Source organism: Falco punctatus (assembly GCF_963210335.1).
Source record: "Falco punctatus genome assembly, contig: scaffold_41, whole genome shotgun sequence".
In the NCBI taxonomy this organism is placed as follows: Eukaryota; Metazoa; Chordata; class Aves; order Falconiformes; family Falconidae; genus Falco; species Falco punctatus.
The window spans coordinates 3367-25398 of NW_027660119.1; the positions used below are offsets into that span (position 1 = coordinate 3367).

Sequence of the window (22032 nt, forward strand, 5' to 3'; positions counted from 1 at the left end):
AACTGAGTGGTGAGGCTGGTTTTGCCTATTATTTCCCTTATTTCTTGAGATAGTATTCCTGATGTTCCTTCCCTTAACATTCCTGCGGCTACGGATTGTACCCACTGCTGAGTATTGGACAGCAAGTGCAACCTGTTTTGCTAATGCCCCCAGTCTGATGAGATTACTGCTGGAACCCCAAATCATGGTACTATTTCTTATAATAGTGCTTTGGTTACTACTTTAGCTTTATTGGTTCAGCAAGGGTGTGTTTCTGGCCACCCTAAAAAGGCATCCGTCATGACCAGCAGGTATCAAGACCCCCCTTTTCTTGGGAGTTCTGAGAAATCAGTTTGTCACTGTTGCCCTGGATAATTTTCTTCTCCAATTGTCCCCATTTGATTCATGTTCTCCCTACAATTTTGTCAGTCTAAATATTTATACTATGAGTCAGTGCCCCAATGGGTCTTGTGATGTTCTTCCTTCCTGGGTGACCCTCTTATAACAGCGGGGGCCATTCCTCACATCAAGGTCTGGCATGGCACATGTTCCCACCACTCGGCACCTACTGGCTTGCAGCCAACAGCAGAATTCAAGAATCTTCTTGGTGGCAAACACAGAGGCCAACCCAGTCTTGCCCTTGACTACGGTAGGAGGCACCTGACCAACCTTATTCCTTGTACTTTGTTGTCAATGCAGAGTTTCATCTGCGCATCCCATAACAAGTCGCTGCCATGGCAAAACACACAGATTTACATTGGTAGTAGAACTACTACACAGTGTGTTTTATTTCAGTTTTTGTGCCAATATCCCCCACAGCCCTGCTGACCAAGGGATACTGTTTTGCCCGAACTGGGCAGGCCCCCCTTTTCATTTCTGCTGTAACAGGTAAAGCATTTTTCGCCTTACCTGGAATTTACTCCCGGATATACCTGGTTAAAGATTTTGGTGAAATGGCATTCTGATTTTTTTTTCTTAATTTGTACTTCAGAGGTTTCACAATGCTTTTTCCTGGCGGCCAGTAGCTCCCACAACTGTAATAAATTCTTTTCTCGCTGAAGTTTAACACCAAATAAGTTGGTTTTGTATTCACTAAAAATCCCACCTCCTTTTTCTCTAGTCCCCAGCTTTAATTTAACCAGTGGATCCGCTAGGGCGGATTCCCCAGGCCTCTCAGTCTGGTTCTGATGCAGTCACCGGACCCCCCTGATGGTTCTTCAGCTTTGGGCAATCTGGCTGCCCGTGCCCACTTCCCTACGATGTGCCCACTGATCCGGGCCCGCAGGGCAGGGTTCGCTCTTTCACCTCTGCCAGGCATCCCTCCTCTGCCTCTGCCTCGTCTTCTCACCTTAGTCCCTCTGCCAGTTTTCACTTTTCCCGAAGCCGCCGCCGTAGCTGTGACCACAGCACGACCCGGCTTTCCTTCTCTGACCTGCTGTGCACGTCCGTGCTGCTTCTGTCAGCTTCTCTACATGGCGATTACCCAGGAACAATCAACCCTTTTTCTCCTCCTGTTGGGTCATCCTGATAGTCTTTCACAACCGACTTCCAAGCATCTAAATCTCCCATCACAGATTCGCCTTTATTCCCGCCCGCCCCCCGCCCCCACTGCGTGCCCTGAAGGGGCCAGTTCCCGGTCCTGTCGTGCTGCCAATGCTGCGGCCCTTGGGGTGACATTGTCAGGTCCTTCAGCTCTGGTGTCAGCAACAGCGACCCCCGCCTCCTCGCACTGGAAGGATTCGGGGCAGGAGATGCTCCCTGCTCTGCAGCAGGCACAAGTGCCTGCCTCTGCAACAGCACCTCTGCTTTAACCCTTTCGAACCCTGAACGCAAATCTGCTCCGTGCTGCTTTAAGTCTGTGTCCTTACCTGTGGTGCCTTTGCCAGCAACCAGCCTGCCATGCGGCCAGCCTGGCTCAGCCGCACCTCCCAGCGGGTGTGGGGCTTTGTGCAAACTCACCCCAAGACTTTAACCCTTCCCTGGGGTCCTTGACCCCCCCCCGCCTCAGGTCCTACATTAGTGCAAGTTTTTATCTCCCAATGCGCTTCACCCCAGGAGGAGCCACAGCCTGAGGCTCTGTCTTTACAAAACACAGCGATCCTATATTACACAAAAAACTTCAACAAGAACATCTTTCTAGCTTAGGTCTCAGTTTTTCCTTGTCCTTTTCTAGAGCCAAAGTCAAAGGATCAGGTGGTGCTATATTAATCCCACGCTCCTTCTGCCACACTCTGTATGGCTTCTCAATGTGAAAAACAAATCTGCATGCGTCGTCCCATTTCCCTTGTCATCTTAAAAATAGCATTAACTGTAGCGAGGTGTTACAATTTCCTGATCTTCTAAGATATATAAAGGCCACCATTGATTATCATATTTTATCAATGTTTGCTTGACGTGTGGAATCAGACTCCACAATCTTTGTCAGATTGTAAAGTAGGTATGTTTATTCAGCGCTGGGCAGCACCACGGGTAGTCCCACCAAAGCCGTGTGCGCCAGGGGCAATAACTTGTCTCAATTTATATAATCAAATGTTGCATATACATAAGATTTCCAAATATACCTATACATATTCATAACCTAGCCCTGCTTCATATTAAAATTAGTTTCAAGAAGTCATTTCCATATGTCCCTCCCAACTGCGTTTGCGTAGTGCCTCTTGCTGGTCGTGGGGGTCATGGGGATGAAGGCTTGGTAGTCTTCCTCACTCTGAACCTTCTCTCTTTGCCAGACTCAGTTGCTCCTTGGTCTTTGTCCAGACTATAGAGTTGGTTTTAGCTAGTTCTCATCACAAACTGTCCTTCAGGAGGAGCTGTAGACTCCTTGCTTCAGTTAATTTACGCAATAGTTAGTAAAACAAAGCATTATTTATCAACAACAATCTAGGTAATCCTTAAGCAATTAGACCTACTAAAACTGCTTTAACCCTTTCCCTCACACTCCCACCCTGCGGTCCTCCTGTATTCTTCCAGTGAGCCAAAATACAACCCAAAGGGCTCATGTTCACTCCTTCCCCACTCTGTTGACCTCCCATTTCACCTTTATGCAATACAGTAAATAATAAAAATTATCACAAGTTGCAGGTTTCAGCACTTGCTTTGTAGCTGAGCTATGTCTCAGTTGCACAAAACACTCGCACAAAAGGGCCCGTTACACACTCACTCTGCTACTCGGATAGATAGCAACAATACCATTTTATGATGGACGTTCTGACCTCAAACACCGTTATGCCACCCCAGAACGTCAAATATCAACAAGAGGTCTCAACTAATACACGGTACCGAATTTTACAACAGATGACAAAATGGCCAAAAGACATTCTTGAAGAGAACCCAAATTGGCCAAAACACACCACTCGGGAGGAAACCTGTTACCCCTCGAGAGGCCCCTTCCCGCTACCGCAGCGAGGAGAGCACCCGAATTCCCTCCCCCAGCCTTTCCAGGGGCAAGCACCAGCGCTCTTTACCTCACGTAGGACGTCTCCTCACAACTTACAGGTATCCCCAACCCAACTGCGACATACCTGGTCCACCGATGATGGTCCCTGTCTGTCCTCGCAATCATCTAGGTGAGTAGGGGAGTCCTCCTGAGAAACCTTGGGGGCACCCAGAGGAGTCCCGTCCTCAGCAGGTCCTACAGCCGGACAGAGAGGGTCTCACCTGGGTCGCCAAACTGTCACGCGGAATCGAACTGTACAACTCGAGGGCAGTTACAAAGAGGTATGTTTATTGCAGCGTTGGGTGCAAGGGGGATCGTTACTCCTAACTTGCACGCTGTTTCAACAAGCCGACAGATATTTATTATACAAAGTCATGCAAATACGTAAGGTTTCCAAAAATTCATTATCATAACCTCCTCCCTCTGGCGCTTCTTCAGGATGTACTTTTCATCTTATTGGGCAGTTACCTAAATTTCCTGATTACCTTTGCATATATTAGCAGTCTGTTGTTTAGTTTCTGTTACCTACTAGAGTTCTTTACACTTCCATCATCTAACCTTTTGTCCAAGTGTAACACATCTGCTGGCTAACGATGAGCCCCAAGCTAATATGTGCCCACGGGGCTGGTTTTAATCTCTATCAAGGTCCTTTCCAGCTGGGCTCTACTATGATTCTCTCACTTTGAAAACAGGAATGATGAGGCAGAGTTTGACCTTAAAGCTTTTAGTTCTGAAGAGTGTACATTTTCAGGTCCTTCAAAATGGAACCTTGTTCCACAGAATGCTCTGGATTTCCTCCTGAGAATACCATGAGAAACATGGCAGGGAATGGCAAGACTGGAACAAAACCCCCTGGAAGTTCTCTGGGAAGAAAAGATAGGCAGCGGCATAGTAAATTGTCTAAAGGAGTAGGTCAGATCTCCAGTAAAGGAAATAGAATTGAGGAAACAGTAAACAAAGAGCAGATGACTGGTTCTGCAAGCCAACAGGCTCACTGGGCAGGACTTCCTGATCTTTTGGTGCCCAGGAAGGGACTCTTGAGCCTGATGCAAATCTGGATTACAAGACAGATTTCTGATTCAACCAGAAGTGGAGATACTTCAGAAAGCTCCAAACAGAACAAGCGTAAGAGGCCACCTTGCGTGTATGGAACAGGCTGTTACAGGTGAAGCAAAAATAAACCCAGCTTAAGCTAGCTTGTTATTAAGAAGTACTGTATTAGCTACCGAAAACAGTAAAGTTGTTAGAAGCTTTGATTTGAAAGAAATCTTCTGGTAAATGGGGACTGATGAGAAACCAATGGCATAGCAAGAATTTTAAAAGTATAAAAGGAGGAGCCGGGATGTCTTGCTAACTTCCAATATAACCTAAACAAGGGATGATTTACTTCAGCAGATTAAACGATGCAGAGTTCTAGGAAATAAGAAACAAAGGTCCACTTTAAAAAGGAAAGAAATAAACCCCCCTGTGTGTACAGTACATGTACCGGCAGGGAGAAGAGATGTAAATGACTGAAATGCCCAACATAGACCCTGTAGGCTTATTTTATTTGCAGCTGAAACTTTTATGAAAGATGAAGTTAATTGTATGCTTTGTGATCTGACTATTTAAAATGCTTATTATTTGTTATCCCTAAATAATGGAGAATTGCTTCTGTTGTAACTTGGCCAATCTGCACCATTTTTTTTAATTATTTTTTATTTTTTAAGCATTCAGTCCCCTCTTAAAACCAGAACAAGTCACAGTTATAAACTCCCTGTGAACCCTTATCTGGTCAGTGTCTTTGGTGATACTTCAATTGAGGGATGATTATTTTTTTTTTTTTCTGCTACTCATATCCTCTGAATTCACAATCTGTCATACAAATGTTTTGTGCGATACAAATGTTCCAGCAAGATCCCCAAAACCCCAGTGCTGAGTGTCTGGTCTCCTGCTAGTTCTTTCTGCCCAGAAAAGTTCTGTAATGCCATGTGTTAATATATTGAAGAGAAGATAGGCGTCTAGAGGTGTTCCTGAGGGTAGCAAGTGACCAGTGACCTGAGAACTGCCTTTAGGAGAAGTTTTTGAGCACTACATAAATCTATGTACATTGTAAGCACAAAAGATAAGGCTAATCCAGGAAACAGGAGGTCCTGTGATTTTTATTTTTTTTTTAAATATTATCACTGTTACTACTTTTGTATTTTTTACCTCTTCCCCCAAGGGGCTTGAGTGACAGTAAAAACTTAGGTTGTTCAGCAAACAAGCAAGCACAAGTAAATGGGTTCTTGTGTATGTTTGGTGTGCCTGTTGCCGCAGATAACTGCGTAAAGCTGTTGTGTTCATGAGCACATCAGACTTCCAGTTTTCATGTAGCATTCCTTCGTGTATCTCAGTTTTTGCCCTTCATGATTATGAGGAGGACATGGTTCATTAGGCAGCCAAGCTGATCCAGTAGTACAAATGCAGCCTTTAGTTTGCTCCAGCTACTTTTCATTTTGCTCAGACAAGTTTTCCCCTCTGTGGGGGTGAAGCTGATTCAATGCTCTGACACGCTGAAGGATTCCTAATGTTTTGGAAGGCAAGTTTTAGTTACAGGCAACATGCAATAGGAGTCTGCATGTGCATGTTTCTTCTTGGGTCTTTATTCTAAAACATTTGCGGCAGTACTTTTGGGAAGTGTTGCTTTATAAGAAGAAAAGAATGCTCTGAAATAGCACATAACGAAATCTTATTTTGTTGGAGAAATTTGTAAATAGGAAGTATCAAAACCATCAGCTTTGGTCTTCAGGAAATGTGATGAGACTAAACCTGCTTGTTTGCAAAGAAAGGTGCTTTATCGTCTGTCCTGTATGTGCTTTTAATGCAAGACCACCAAGTAGTCATTCTGCGTCAATGAGATAGCTATGTTGCAGTAAAGCAAGCCATTGCAGTTACCCGTATTCTTGACAGAAGTGTGCATAAGTGTGATGTGAATGGACGCTTTGAAGGAACGCATTGATAGCGTATTCAGTTTTTGATTGTGTAGTGTTCTCCTTGAGCAAAACCTGTTTTTTAGAGTTGCTAAGGAAGAGGAGCTGCTTTGAGTGCTCTTTTGAGTACGATGAGTAGCTGGTTTTTGTCTCCTTCCATTAACCTTATGAAAGGTGTCTTCTAGCACAATGCGCTGTAGGAGTCAACGTCTTAAATGAGGACTGCTTTGGTAACCATAACATTTCCTTACAGTGAGGTTTCATATAAAATGTCATTTTTCCAATAACTGAATGCTCTTCAGTTTTCTAATCCGTATTTTATAAACTCCTAGTAAGAGGTACTTGTCTTCTGCATATGACAGGCACCTTTGGTGGGTGCGTGGTTGAACAGCACAAATGGAAAAGATGAAATGTTAGTTTAGTTGATTTTATTAGATGTCTCTAACACGTACCTGAAATGTTTAGGAAATAACTTTGTAACCCATAGCTCAGTTTCTTCATTTATGAATTTGAAAACACTGCTTTTTGAAAGAGTCAAGCTTGATTCACACTTCTCTCTGCAGAGATTCTTCTTCTTATCCTCCGTCAGTGTGAGATTCTCTTCCTGTGGCAGTCTGAAGCTTTTTCCAAATCGAAAGAAACTGCTGTTACCACTAGGAGGCAAGTGCTCTGTCTGTGTTATATCTGACTATATTTGTTGTCAAGGAACTTACTCTTTGAATACTGTCTTGTGTTCATTTTCTTGTCTGCTGCTCGCTTTTCAGAAGTTAGAAGAGTAGGGATTTAAAAATAAAACCAAATCCAAACCCAATCCCCATTTCGAGTTGCGTAGTAGGGGTGTGGTACAGCTGAACCCTCATCTCTGAAATTGTAATTTCACAATTTTTGTCCACAATTCTATCCTTTGGCTAGCCTGTGGTACAGTTCTGTGCTGACTGGGTGTGTGTGAATCTTTCCTATAACTGTCAAAGCAGGGCATGCTCAACCAGCCTTTGGATTTGTATGTGCATTCTTCTAAATACTGTGCTCTTTGTTTATGGAAAGAAGTATTTTTCATTTCACCTTCAGCTTGTAAATCTGGCAGCTACAGACTTGCATCTGTCTTTTTATGAGACCCGTTTTCTAGTAAGACTTACCGTTTAGAACTTATAAACATCTTACACGCACTTGTGGCGTTATCTTCAGGCTTGAATACTATGGCTTTATAACTGGTGCTGGTGAGTCATTATGTTTTCCTTACCAGTTTCTTTAGTAGGCTGAGAAAATAAGCCCTTGAGATGGCAGGGGTCTCCTGCATGTGATTAAGAAGAGCCAGGGATTCTGACCTTACCACTTAAATTTGTTTTAGAAAAAGCTTTTAAGATGCTTTTGGGAGCTGCATAGATGAAAACTGTCTTGAGTATTTCACTGAGCGATGCTCAGCTGCTGCTGGAGATGACTGCATTAATTCTGAAGAACTTTGTAAGTGTTACTTGCATAATTTTTATTTGCATAATTTTCTGTCACAAATTCAGAGCTTCTGTGTATGAGAAGGCAACTCTCCTAAAACTTTATTCTTAAAATAGGCTTTTAATTGGTTATTTTTTGTGCGAGTAAAGCTTAATGATTTTGTTTTGATCAAATTAATAACGTATTCCTGTGCAGCAATGTTTTGTTGTAAAACTAACTTTGGAGTGCAGCTTCCAGCGTGAAAGGTGCTGTGCTCTTACAACTCAGATCTCCTGTATTCAAAAAAACCCAAACAAACCCTCAAACAAACCAAACTCTTAATAAAAGGAAGAAGATTTTTGCAAGAAGGGATAATGTGTACTTAATATTAGCTGTGCATTTCTCTGCTTCTATATATTTTGCTGGATATCATTGCACAACATCTGGAAATGGAGTAAGTATAAATTATCCACATAAAGGTAAGATAAACTATGATGTTGTTACTAGTCCTGAGCATCTGAAATAGGACATGTTTAAGGTGCTTCACAGGTGATGAATAATTTGAGGGGCATCATGCACTGGCCCAAAGAATCCTGAGGCCCAGTGATAGGGTGCGTACCTCAAGACCCTTCCCTTTTTCTTGCTTCCTCCTATACAATTTTTTTTTCTTTTTTCTCTCCTGCAATAAAGGCTCTTTGGTATCGGCCAAATAGCTTTTGAAGTAAATTCATGAAAGGAACTGGCTATCACCTAAAACAGAATAGGTTAGCTAACTGGCAGCTCTTAGGCCTTCTTTCCTTCATGACTATGATGCTGCATGTATCTTATTGTAGGAATAAGTATTAAAATGATTTCACAGAGCATTAGCTGCTTCTGTGTCCCTTTGAGAAGGTGAATTGTGTTTCAAATGACTGAACTCAAATTCTGGCTAATATTGCTAGTACGTTAGCTCTGTGCATTTAGAAAACAAAGCAAGCAGCCTCTAAAATGACTTGGTTTCATCCCATTTATTTTTAAATGGCAAAAGAAGTAGGCAGCCAGCCTGAATGTGGTGTTAGAAGTGATGTTTTCTGAGAACTTGTAGAATAAAAGACTGGTAAATGCAGCCTTGCAATGATATCTAGTGAAACAGTATTTACTTACCCTACAGTCTGCAGAAATCAACAGAAAAGACCAGAACCAGAACGAGGCGTCTGTCACCTGTGTAAATAGGACTAAGGGACACTGGATCTCTGATAAGTAGCTCCTGGAAGAGTTTATCTGTAGCTTGCTTGCTGAGTTTCCCGAGTGAAAGATACCAAGCAGATGGAGATGTAAAAGTATTAATACTAAATATCTAATCTGTTTTCGGTGCCTGAAAGGAGGCCTGAATGGTTAGCGGGGCTCACGGTGCTTAAGTAATCATTTTGCAAAAGCTGTAACAAACGCTTTTTCTCTTACGGTGTTGGTTGAAATGCTGAAAATAATACTGACTGTTCCCTAGAAAGTTCGTAAGAGCCCGTTGTGGTCAGTGAGGAAGCTGCTGTGTATGTCGCTAGCTGCATACGTGCTTCTGGCTTGGTGTTTCTAAATGCAGCTGTAACAAGTGCAAATGACAGCAGTAATCCCTCTGCAGTTTAAAGTTATCATTGCTCTTGCTTGAGGCAAGCAGTTCACTTTTACAGTTTGCACAAAGATGTTGATTATGTACACTGGGAATTAGTGGTAAGTCACTGAAGTATTTTGTGTATATCTTTTGGAAAATCATTTATTAAAACATCTCACTTTTCTTGCTTTCAAATATGCTTGAAAAAAAGTGTCTCTAAAAGAAATCAGAGGGAAAAAGTAGATTTGCTTTCAGTACAGTATGTTCACTATGACATAATTTTTTGTAGTGTCTTTTGATCTGCCCCATGAATTTCTCCTGAAGTCATAATGTATTTTTCTGTGTTCTTTTTAACATCACTTCTTCACAAAGTGATGTTGTTTATAGCTGCCTTGTCTTGTACGGTGCTCTCATCACTAACATCGGTGTGGCTCAGCTACACACAGAGTTATGTCTTAGGGTACAACTTCATGTCATCGTTGTGATTTGGTATTTCAAATAAAATGCCACGGTAGCCAAGGCAAACCTGAGAGCATAATCAATGTAATGTCCAGGAGACTGCTCCATTGTTTTGCCAATGGATGGGGTCAATAGATAGCACACAGACACCAATACAGAAGATACCCTTGATGCACTGTTTGTTTCAAATTAATGCAGAAAATAAGGCAATATGCACATACAGAAGGATTAGCCTACGGTACCCTGATTCAAACAATAAAACAGATAAGCAAGGCAATGCACCTAATCGTTACTATTCACAGCTAGCTGTAGTGGTTCAGAAAGATACATCACCCGTTGCCCTAACAGGTTGCCATCCTCCAGCTCCGCAGTCGCTGGGGAGCCCCTGTTGCACGAGGATCTGGAGAGCCTGTCCCGGCAGCGGGGAAGTCCTGCGCAGGGCATCTCCTGGTAGGTGAGGTCTGCAACGTCGCTGCAAGAGGGTTCAGCTTTTATACTATTAACAAACAAGCTCACGTAATTCCAAACGCGGAAACATCTGGTTTCACTCTCCTGTCAGATGCCACCAAAGCCTGGCCAGGGGTTGGGAGGAACCCAGGGAGTTCCCTTTATCGACTGGATTTTAACCACCGGTTTCCAGACAAGGCCAAACAGCTGGATTCATGGCTTTGGCCGCCCGCCTCTAAGCAAGGAAGGATGCGCTGTCTCTTCTCTCATGATTATAGTTTATCCAAGGTGCATCTTTTGCTAATGGCCATACATGGTTCACTAATGACCGTGCATATTTCGCTAATGATTGGATACTAAATACATATATTTAAGGTTGGGTTGGCGGGTTCTTCTGGAGGTCAGCTTTGGCTCAGGGCCTGCTGCTCAGGCCCCAGCACTTCATCCCTCTGGAATAATACGCTGGCATTTGAAGTGTTCAAGTGAGTAGTAACTTGCATACGGAACAGAAGTAATGATTGAGACATACTGCCTGAAGCTCACAAGTGATCACGCGAGAGCGTGGGAAGGCTTCAGGACTGCAGTCGCTCAGCTGCCATGGGTTGGCCCTCGCAGCTTGAGCTCAGACTTTGCGAGAGGTTTGTGTAGCACTTGGTAACTCCAGAGGGAGTCATGACGGAGCAAGCCACGGAGCGAGATTCATGCTATGGGACTACATCAGTAGATTGTGTATGTGTAGGAGGCCTGAAACGTAAAGCTGATGATGGCAAATAGGAGAATTCAAGTTTTAACCTCTTGCGGCCTCTGCTGAAACAAAACTTTTCTTCAATTATCCTGAAAGCAGGTCTTACATTCTGCATCAAGTTAAACATTAAAAGCTTCTCTTTCTGTAACCGCTGAAAATGTCACTGATTCAGTAACACCTTTCTTACCTCCACTTCTCCTGTTTAAATGGAATAGTCAGTTCTTGATCTATATTTGTCTTTTGCAGGAAGAATCCCATTCACTTTCAGCAGTTTAGTCACCCTAATGATGATGACAATCATGAAACAGAGATCGTAACTCAGGATAACAATGATAACCGGCCTGAATGTCCATATGGAACGGCTTGTTATAGGTAAGAAGCACTGTACAAAATGGCTTTTCTTGTTTTACAGGTTAAGAATGTTCTCCCCTGGAGTTGCAAATTGACAGTAGGATAGTGATGTTAAATCTTGACTGTGGCTTTCCAAATTTACTGGCGCCAGACTGCTACCTTTATGCCACCAAGGTCTGTGCAAAGTATTTGTGATTTCAGCTGGTGAACATGAAGCCTTGACTTTTGGAACCTGTTCAGTGGCCTAGAGATCAAAACTTTCTCATTTTTCAACCTGTAGTAAACTGTTCTTGTATAGGAACAATACTTTATTGTTACATGTTCTTCTTGATATGTAACTTTTAGTTCAGATTTTGTCAAAATATTTGTTAAGATTTTGTACAAAACCTCTATTTTAGTTAGTATTTGATTTGTTAGAAAGCATAATTTAGGTACCAGCAAGAAAATCCAGTTTATGGCTGACTGCTGTTTCTTTTAGCAGCTGTTGATTTTCTTCACAAGATCCTTTTGTTCCATTTGTTTCTCAATATCTAGGTTTTACATTTGTATTTAGCAGAGTGTAATGACTGCTTTGTAATTGATGCAATGGACAAAAGGATGTATTTTGAGACAACAGCCCTTCTGTGGGGGCATATTGAAACTAACAGCTGCTGTTAAAGATTGTGCTTGAGCAGAAACATTTTCTCTCTCTCTCCCTGGAAGCGTGATGATCCTAAAGAGCGTGTTCTTTATAAAGTGTAACAAAATGGGAGTAACTTTTAAGGAAAAGCCATCTTATGTTCAACTAATGCAGAAGAAGTGTTTCTTTTCTCAAAAACCATCTGTGAGATGAATTTCTCATCTCAGGACGAGAAATCTAGGTTTATACCGCTCCTGAAATGGCCAACATACTTTTCAGGAGTACAATGGACACTGTCCAAAACTAAAACTGTCTCTCCTTGCAGATAAGTCAACTCCTGTGCTGTATTAGTTGATCATTTCTTAAACAGTGTTTCATTCTTTTTGGGGTGGAAGAAAGGAGGCACCCACAAAGCAATGATAATTCTTTCCACAAAGCAGCAGGTGCCATTTGAAGAATTTTGATGTTATTTTTGTTGTCTTTATCTGCTGGCTACTACTGGAATACATAATTGAGTTATCTAAATGCTGTGCCTTGAGTTGGGATCAAATGCTCTGATGCTACCAACACTTGCAAAATACTGGATTAAGCAACTGTTCTGTTTCAGTACGGTATTTAATAGAAAGCTGTACTTGCATGTTTTTATTCAGATAACTATCCCTTCTAATGCACATGAAATGCACTTTGGGATAGCAGTAGCTATAAAACTGTAAATCAACTTCAAGTATGTGAATGTGTAACAAGTTATTTGATGTAAAAATAAGATTTTCTTACTGAAGAGTATTCTATTTTTGAAGAATAAGAAAACATAAACAACTAGTTTTACAAGGCAGTCTTCACAGCAAGGGTATTTTGTAAAATATCAAAAAAATTCTGCAGTTACAGAAATTAATCTTGTGTTTCAAGCAATGTCAAATGGTATGCCATTCTTAAATAGTGGGCTTTAATTGTTGATTCTTTTTCAGAAGGAGAAATTAGGACAACTGAACCAGTTTTCTTCCAAAGTTAGAATTTTTTTGAATTTTAATTTTCTGCACAGAAGTAAATTGAGCTGAAACAATTTTAACGTGCCACTCTAATACACTAACACAACAGATCAGCACGGTGTAAGTGGGACCAAATTAAAACATTAGAACAGCATTGGATAACTGCTTTGGGGGGTGGGATAAATCAGTGTGTTCATGACCTGGATCGCAGCCTGAATGAGGGGAGCATTTATTGCAGATCAAAGAGTAAGTTGACTTTAAATTTTTAATTTTCATTGCATTGATGCTGTTTTTTAATAGAAGACATACACACTTGTATATTGAACTTCCCAGATTGCAGCAGCATATTGCAGAAATGAGTAAACTCTCTTAACAGTCCTTCTTTGGCCTTTCCCCTGATACTTTGAGACAGGCAATTCTTTTCAATTTCTTTAATTTTCCCAAAATATTTGATTTTTAGTCTTATGTTGCAGAATATGGAAGTTACGGCTGGGTATCTCAGACTTGTGATGCACTGTGTGTGCATTGCACTTTATGCACCAGAGGTTATGTTCTGGTTTTGGTTTTAGTGAGAGTAAATAATTGGATCAGTTCTTATTATGCTGAACAAATGCATCTCATCTTACAAGTTTGGAAACTATCTCATCTCTTGGTTTTGATCAGCTGTCTTTTTTATTTTTTTTTAAAAGGCTGAAACAAAAGGAACTCTTATGGAACCCTTTTTTTCTTCCACCCTACATTACGTAAGCTGAGACACTGCAGTAAGGCACTGGTCACAGAATTTTGTTTTGAAAAGAAGTGAAAATTATTCACAAAATACAAAGGAGTTCTGCGAACTTGTTAGGTTCTTGTTAGGTGTGGAACAAGGTGGCAAATCAAGCTTTTACTGTTTTCTTTGCAGGAAGAATCCACAGCATAAACTAGAATACAAGCACAGTGCACCTCCAGGTAAGCCAAGTTGTTCAGTATAGCTCAAAGTGGGGGGGAAAAACCCCCAAACCCAGTAATGGATGCCAACACCTTGGAATAAAATGCTTTAAGTGAGAAAGTAACATTGCATTTGCAGCTTGCTCTGTATTGCCCCGCACCCTTGCTCTTCTTGAGCACGCGGTGTTGCCGTTGTCTGTGATAAGGAAGGTAGGGCTGCTTGGCCGCTGCACACTTACGTTCACTTTTTCAAATGTTTTTCAACTGAAACAAGATGGTCTGGGTCAGACACCGCTGACATAGTTTGTATGCTTTATATCTTAGGATTTGACAAAAATGCCAGGTGGCAAGTGGCTGTTTTCATGAGTTTAACAGGTTTTATTGAAAACTAAGCATGGTATAGCATGGTCTTACCAGATCTCTCTATTCTGCTTCCTCCATTTGGAGCTGGAGTATTACAGTGAAAACAGGGAATGTACTGAAGTATTTCTCAACATTTCAAATGGATACTGCAGTAAATTTTTTCTGTAGCTTTTTTTCCCATCCCCACAGCAAAATGTGTGTATCCCTATAGCATGTATGTTCTGTTGAGGCTTGGAGGGAATATAATTAAAACTGAATCTGAGATTCTATTCTAAAAGTCTTTTTGTATTCCAGTAACTAGACTTGTTGAAAAACACAGGGGAATATGCTGTTTATATTTTGTCTGTTCTTAGAGAATTCAAAGATGTACTTTGCATTCTTTTTGTGCTTTTTCTTAATTATTGGACTTGAAGGGTTTTTTTTTTTTCCAATTTAATTCCCAATGCAAAAAGACAATACTTTAGAGCAGAACAGTTAGGGAAATGTAATGATAATGCATTTTACTTCAAAAAATCAGGATTATGACATTACCCCTGCCCATGGCAGGAGGGGTGGAACTAGATGACCTCTAAGGTCCCTTCCAACCCAAACCATTCTATGGTTATTAAGGAGAAATTGCATTTATGGAAACAATGGCGTAAAATATTTAAATGCTTTGAAATACTGCAATTGTCTGCTGTAAAAACCCCAACCAGTACTGATGATGTTTTTCTACAGACGGCATGGTTCATAATTGTAAGAACAGTTCATCTGGGTAATCTTTCAAGAATCATTTAATACAAAAAAAAAAGGTTTTTGGGGGCAGCAGAGTAGTTTTTATACTTGTAAATACAGCACAACCATTGCAGCATTTCTTTTAATAAGTCAGTCTTCTGTTGTAGCAACCTCTCCGAATAACCCTTATTTCTAGGTTGTACTCTGTCCTGGTTAATAACATTTCTTTCTTTAGTACCTGAAAGAAGAGCACGACAAAAACTTCAAAAAATGGTATGTTCTGATGTTGTGAATGGGCCCATCAGCATGGGATGCAACTGATCTGCTTTGGGTTTTGGGGCATTTAGTGGTGCTGGAGATGCTTGATAATACTTACCTGAGAAGAAGGTAGTCATTATTTTAGTAAAACTCTGCTTCCTTTTTTGCAAGTCATAGTGCTGGAATTGAATTCCTGTGTGCTGAGCACACCTGTCCTTCCCTGGAAGCAGGCAGCGAAACAAACAAATGTTTTGAGAGACATGTGTGACCAAGTCAATTCTTCCTTCCTTGAACAGGGTTCGTAATAGGATGAAAGGAGCCAGTAGTTCATTCACAGCTAGTTAAGGTTACCCCATGAAGACTGATTGCTCTTGAAACACTGAGATACTCCTTCTGCATTGCATTGACCTCTAAATAAATGTCAAAAGATATCTGCGGATGTGGTGATGAGCTTTTCTTATATTTACTCTGAGGTATTGATGTTACAGGCTTGTTAGGACTGAAGTGTCGAAGAAGGGTAATGCCTTTCAGCTGGGGCAGTGTTCCCTGTGAACTACATACGTATCCTTCGAACTTTAGTTCCTAGACATCAGTGAGGCAAGCTGTAGTCTCTCTTGATAATGTAACCTGTAATACTGTGTATGAGTATCTTCTCCATTTACCAGTAGTACACCTAGCTTGCTTTGCGGCTGCCAATAATATTAACTTACATGTGGCAGGTGCATGGACTCCAGTTTTAAATATCCTTTAGCTCTGTTTCAAGGCATCTCTTGTATCTCAGTTTGGCTTCCAAATGTGAAGCTTCCTGTTATTTCTAAAATAATTTAAAAGTGAGCGTTGAAGAGCAGTCTGAAAGCCTGATGATATGCCATCTTTACTTTCACTGGCCTGAACAAGGCATGAGGATGTGGAACTGCTGCATCTCGAGTGGAGGTGGGAACTGACTTGTCTTCTTTGAGATCACCAAGGTGTGGCTGGGCATTTCCTACAGAAATCTTCAAAACAGAGATCTGCCTTCTAGAGAAAGTAAAGTGCAAATAGCTGTAGTTTTCTAGACAAAGTATTTTGGCCTCCATTCTGTTCTGCGACCTACTTTCCACTCGGGAATGTCTTTCCCATCCCGTTTCCTTATCATGTGTGTGTGTACTTCTGCTGTCACTGAATGCTTGATATGGGTGTATCTGTGCACTAGCATATTTTGAGGCATATTTGTTAGCTGTACGCTTTGCCACATCCCATGATGCAAGTATGAGCCCCTTGATTACCGCTCCCTTGCAGAAATGTGCATTAAAGAGTGGCAAGAATTGTAAGCAGCGTTGTAAGTGCAGCGAGCGGTTAAGATTTTAATAATGAAGCAAGCTGGACTGTGTGCATATCTGAAGTTTAAAGCTAATCTTGAAGGTTTAAAATTGTAGCTGTGTCTTTCATAAGAGGTGTGTCTTTCATAAGAGGTGTGTCTTTCATTCCTTACCAGAATGGTAGATCCTGTATGTGCAGCTCATGGCAGGTGGTCAGCCAGGCATGGCTATGGATGGAAAAGTGCTTCTCTTGTAAATGTGTAAATCTTTGACATGGAAGTGAAATTCAATCTGTTAAATTCAACTCCTCATCCTAAGAACGAACCAGGGAAAAAATGATATTCCATGCATAGTGGGAAGAAGGGAGTTCATTAATTAAAGTGCTGTTCATATTTAATGATTGTTTAAATTTCTTTTTTCCCCTCAATATCTTGTTGACTGGCTTGCTTAGTTCTCTTGAGGGCAAAGCTTGTAAAAGGTTGCACTCAGCAAGCTCACGTCTGAGGCGGTCGTACCGAGCCATGCAAGATCACACAGGCAGGGTTCCATTAGCCTTTATTTCGTGCTGTTTGGCACAACTGCACTGTTAAGCACAGCAGGATTAATTTCTGTTCAAGTGCACTGAAACTCCACCAGCCAAGAAAAGAAGGGTGCTATCTACATGACATTTGCCATGTTTAGTTTTTAACATCGATAGTCTAATTGCTGCGAGATGGATTACAAATTGCCAATAGAGAATGTGGTCTATGTTCTGAGAAACAGTCTAAGGCTAATTACCGGGGAAATAGCTGTAAGGGAGGAAGGAAAAAAAAAAAAAAAGAGAAAGGCTGGAGTGTGTGTTGTCATTAAATTGTCACTAGTGAACAACTTCACTGCCATGTTGCTACTTGGATGAATGACCTGCTGTGGCTATGGAGTCTGCAGAGTTCTCCTGCACACTTCTGTATATGTTTTCTACCAAGCCGATCGGCTCACTTCCAAACATAACCCTTTGTAAAGGGGTGGTCGACAAGCTTTTTCTCCCCATGTGAAGGAGATAATTTCAGGGAATGTCTCAAGGTCATATTTATAAATATGGTACTAGGGGAAAGGGAGAATTGTGCTTAATGAGCAGCTTCAGGGGCTGTGGAGCTGAATTAAACTATAGCAGAAAGAGGAGTGGGAAGACATGGAAGGAAGTGCATCATTCACTGTTGAAATCTAAAAACACTGGTGGATGAAAACCAACATCGTATGCTCCACATACATTTGTAGGAAAAATATGGAAGTAATCAGTATTTTTCCAGAATTCCTGTTTCTGTTGTAAAATACCACCTGCAGTGCTGTGAAAGTGAAGAGCAGTTTTTCTTTGTTAATCCGGTCTTGGGCTTATTATTCTCACAGGCTTAGGCTGAGAAGAGAGATTTTGTTCTTAATGTATTTAGCATCTTTGTTTCGACTTCTCCCTCCAGACATAATTCCTTCTGCACGACTATAGTCTGTGATTCTTAGAAAAAATTCTGCTGTTATGGGTAAACATGGGCATAATTACTTTCCTCTAAAGTCTGGTAAACAGTAAACTAGCAAGCATCATATGGGATGGGATTACAGCCGAAATTGACAGCTGACATTTTCAGGATTTTCTGCTAGGTGCTATATAGGTTGCTAGCCATAGGATATTTCTCAGTTGTAGTATTGGCTGTGTCACACATGGCTGACTTTATTCTAGGAAGTCATTGGGTGCCTCTGTAGCACAGTTCACCCATAAAATTGTGTACCTTTGAGGGAATTGACTGCTGCTGTAAGTGCTTTTGAAAACCTTGCTATAGAGTATAAAATGTTAATCAGACCATAAGATAATTCTGGAATAGTAACATTCCCACTAGCAGAAAAACGTAACTGACAGAGGATGTGATCTGACTACACCCAGGTGCTGGTCTTCTTGCTTGTTCACCACACGCACAGCTTGAGTGTCTGGAGCTCTGACCTGAGGTTTCAAGAAGCTGCTAAGAAATACCTGAGGTTAATATAAACATGGATGATTGGACTGGGTTGTGTAGCTGAGAAGACACATTTCTAGTTTCATATAAAAGATGATAAGAACTGCTCAACAGATAAATCATTATAAGATCATTGACAGGTTATCTCCAAATGAGGTAAGAATGCAGAAACTGGAGGCTGGGAAGAAAAGGAACAAATACAGCTTTACTCAGGGGTGTGACTTAAGGGCAGCATACCATGACTGGAATATTAACAGACCGTGGCTAGTTAGGAATTGTGGGCCTGTAAGAAAAAGGGAGGTAGCGTAGGCTGGTAGAGCAATGGTCGTGCACATCTGCCAAAGTCCCAAAGCAGTGGAAATAAACTTGTTAAAGGTTCACAGCTACCGATAAGTAAAAGGAGAAGGCAATGCTGCTATGGCAGCAGCTTTGCATCGATGCTACCAAGTCAGGTAGATAAGGCTTCTTCAAAAATCAGGCTTGCCCTGTCTCTGGGAACTGGTTTATATATGTCAACATATTTGAGCAATTAAAAGACTACTGCAAGACAAGCTGCCTAAAAAAGTTTAGGAACACGCAGCAAGCAGCATCCATTTCTTGTGAATAGAGGTTTCCAAGTTTTGATTCCTGCCAACGTAGAGTATTGTGACATACTGGGAAGAGAGAAGGCAATTTAATCACAAAGTGTGAGCTGTGCAGAAGATGGATAGGCAGCAGATTGGACAGCAGCGCGATAGAATAGACTGAACTGGGAAAGGGGTAGGCTGCATCCAGCTCAGGAAAGAAGTGTTCAGCGTTTGTTGTTTCCTTAATGTGTGTTCAGAAAGGAAGCACAGACTACACAGCACAGATCGAAGTTGAGAACGTAGGAGGCGAGTGATCTAGCAGATTGTCTTTGCTGACCTGAAGCTCAGGAAAGAAGTGAATGGGAATTCAAAGCCATGTCAGATTCCAAAGAGCAAGAGTATAAAGTAGCCCTAAGTAAATATGGATGGGTGAAGGCAGAAAATTTAGAGTCAGAATAGCTGTCTAGCAAGAGCTAGGGGCTAAATGGCAAGAAAGATGCCTTGTTTAGGTATAGAAGTAGCAGGAAGATGACCAGGAAAATTGTGTATGCCACTCCTTCAGGAAAGGAGAGTTGTCAGAAGATGTTATCGGATACCGTTTTCTTCTGATATCAGAAGATGTTATCAGAAGAGGCCTGGCAACTGTTTTCCAAGTGCTGGAAGAAAAGCCACTAAGGAGAACTTTCTTAAGTGATCAGACTGGTAAGCCCTGCAGTAGTGGTCAGAGAGGGATGGTACAGCTTTACATGAGAGTCTTGAAAATCAAACACAAAATTGTCAGCATTGGATAGAGTGCTTTAGTTGAGCCTTTCTCCTGCTGAGGAGAGAGGCTAACTAGATGGCCCCTGCAGGGTCTCTTTAGTTCTGTATTTATTATTCATGAATATATGGCATTTTTGTCCCTGCAGGAGAAAGGGCTGTGGAGAAGGATGCGGCTAATGAAGAGACGGGACGCAGCTTGATGCAAGCAAATGTCAATTTATTGTACAGAAGCACGAGTTTTTATACACTTTCAGAAGCTGCGTGTTTTAAACAGATTGGTTCTTGAAGCTAGGCACTGCATACTAGGCAATCCCTGATTGGTGGTTAACTACCAGCAATTAACAGCAAGGTGTTACCTTTCCTTGGCGCCATCCTTGGCACCATCCGTCTCCCACCCCCCTGTGCTCTGCAAACACGCCTCATCATGTTAATTGTTGTCCAGACAAGCTCGAGCACATTCCCCTCAGCTAACTGATTGCCACGCATGGTCCTAGTTTCCAGCCCACTCCTGCAGAAAGATGAACCACATGAGTATGACCTTAATGGCGGCTTTAGAGATGGTGAGGAAGAGGTGTGCGAACCTACTGATGAAGACTCTGACTGGGAACCAAGTTCAGAAGACAAGGATAACAAAGATGTTGAAATGCTTTTGCAAGAAGCGTCTAGATTTGTTAGAACCAAAAAGTAGCCATAGGGGGACAGCATTACGAATGCCCAAGCTGGTTATGTTAAAACGTGAATGTGTAAGGAGGGGAATTGCTTTGAAAGCTATTTTTTCCTCAGTGATGTAGGCGCTGCAGGAGGATTTTAGTCAGCGAGGGGATTCAGCAGTGTCTTTCTTTTCCATATGGGTTTTTTTTGTCTTATTAAGTGGTGGAGCCAGAGAACTGAGCTCTGAAAGTTTTTTTGTGTTTCCTGGCCCCCCCGCCCCCCATCTATTTCTTATGTTCTTATGCAACACCATTGGTATTTCATAGTTTGAAACACAGTTTTAAAGGTTGTTAATGCTTCATCTTCCTGTGCTTGAAAGAAATACTGGCGTTAGGAAAGCCTTTTATTTTGCTGAAGCACAGTATATACTGTGTTGGATGAAGGGGAGTTACACTGCCCACCTGCCGTACCACAGACTAATTCTTGGCCATCACTGGGGAGTTTGTCTAAATTTTGTTAATGTTCTTTTGAGTTAGTGCAGTGCTACTGGCTTTCCTCTTTGGTGTCATTTCTTTGGTTCTCTTGATTAATACAGAGTAAATACAGATTAATACAGTTAAATACAGAATGTGTAAATCACTTGAGAACAGTATATCAGTGTATCGAACCGCATGGTTGTCTAAACAGTGACTATGGTGTATTTGCTGTAATTACAGTAGGACCTCTTTCCATGCCTGTACCTCACTGGAATTACATTCAGTTTACAACAAAGCTTAAGTCTTGATGACTGTATTTTTGCACAATTAAACTTGTAACATACTGCGGGAAAAACGTTTGCCTGTGTCTCTGATTTCTAAAGACTGTTGAAGGATCTTGCCTTCTGTGTGTTTGCAGCACGCCTGAGCTTTCAGGAAAGTAAAAGTTTTAGTGTGTTTCAGGGCAGCTGACTGGAGCCATGTGAATTTGGCACCTTTTTGGACACAATCTGGAAATTCTGCAGGGGAATTATTCTTGTGTGGCTCTGGCTCCCCTGGGAGCTGGAGACAGACATCCAAATACACTCAAGCTTTTCAGCTGTGTGGCTCAATGTGCTCTGCTTAAAATGAAATGGCTGTTGCTGCAAGCTGGCATTGGGTGCTTTTGGATGTGGGGACCATCTGCCAATTGTGTGTCAGAAGCTTCTCTCAAAAATTGTAGATGTCAAAAATACAAACATTTATGATGGGGAACTCTTGCGAATTTGGAGAACATCAGCTTCTGTTGGCCAACGGCTTACTGTTTGCTCAAGTTATTCCATACAGAAAGAATCCATTTGGTGTTTTGTACAGTGATTTCTGTGACCATAACCTTCCTCAAGCTAAAGCATTCTGTATCACAGCATTCGTCTGTGAATGGCTATTTAAGCTGCTCACAGGAGCTACTAGCCTTTACTTTGAAAGCAGAAATAGCTTTTTATTGCTGGAGGCTCCCAGTCAGATCTGTAATCACAAAAGCACATTTGGAAGTAAATTTTGATGTTGCATGATAG

At 41.5% G+C, this 22032-nt stretch overlaps 1 protein-coding gene across 1 annotated transcript; it reads left to right on the forward strand.

Moving 5' to 3' along the window:
- The first annotated feature begins 3551 nt into the window (after positions 1–3551).
- Positions 3552–21657, forward strand: LOC308057935 (uncharacterized protein). Its single transcript, XM_080411939.1, is given in 8 exon segments — positions 3552–4426; positions 4429–4483; positions 4485–4580; positions 11277–11402; positions 13888–13934; positions 15737–15809; positions 19349–19390; positions 20337–21657. Coding segments are annotated over 8 exon segments (894 nt in total). The 5' UTR covers positions 3552–4176; the 3' UTR covers positions 20542–21657.
- The last annotated feature ends 375 nt before the right edge of the window (positions 21658–22032 follow it).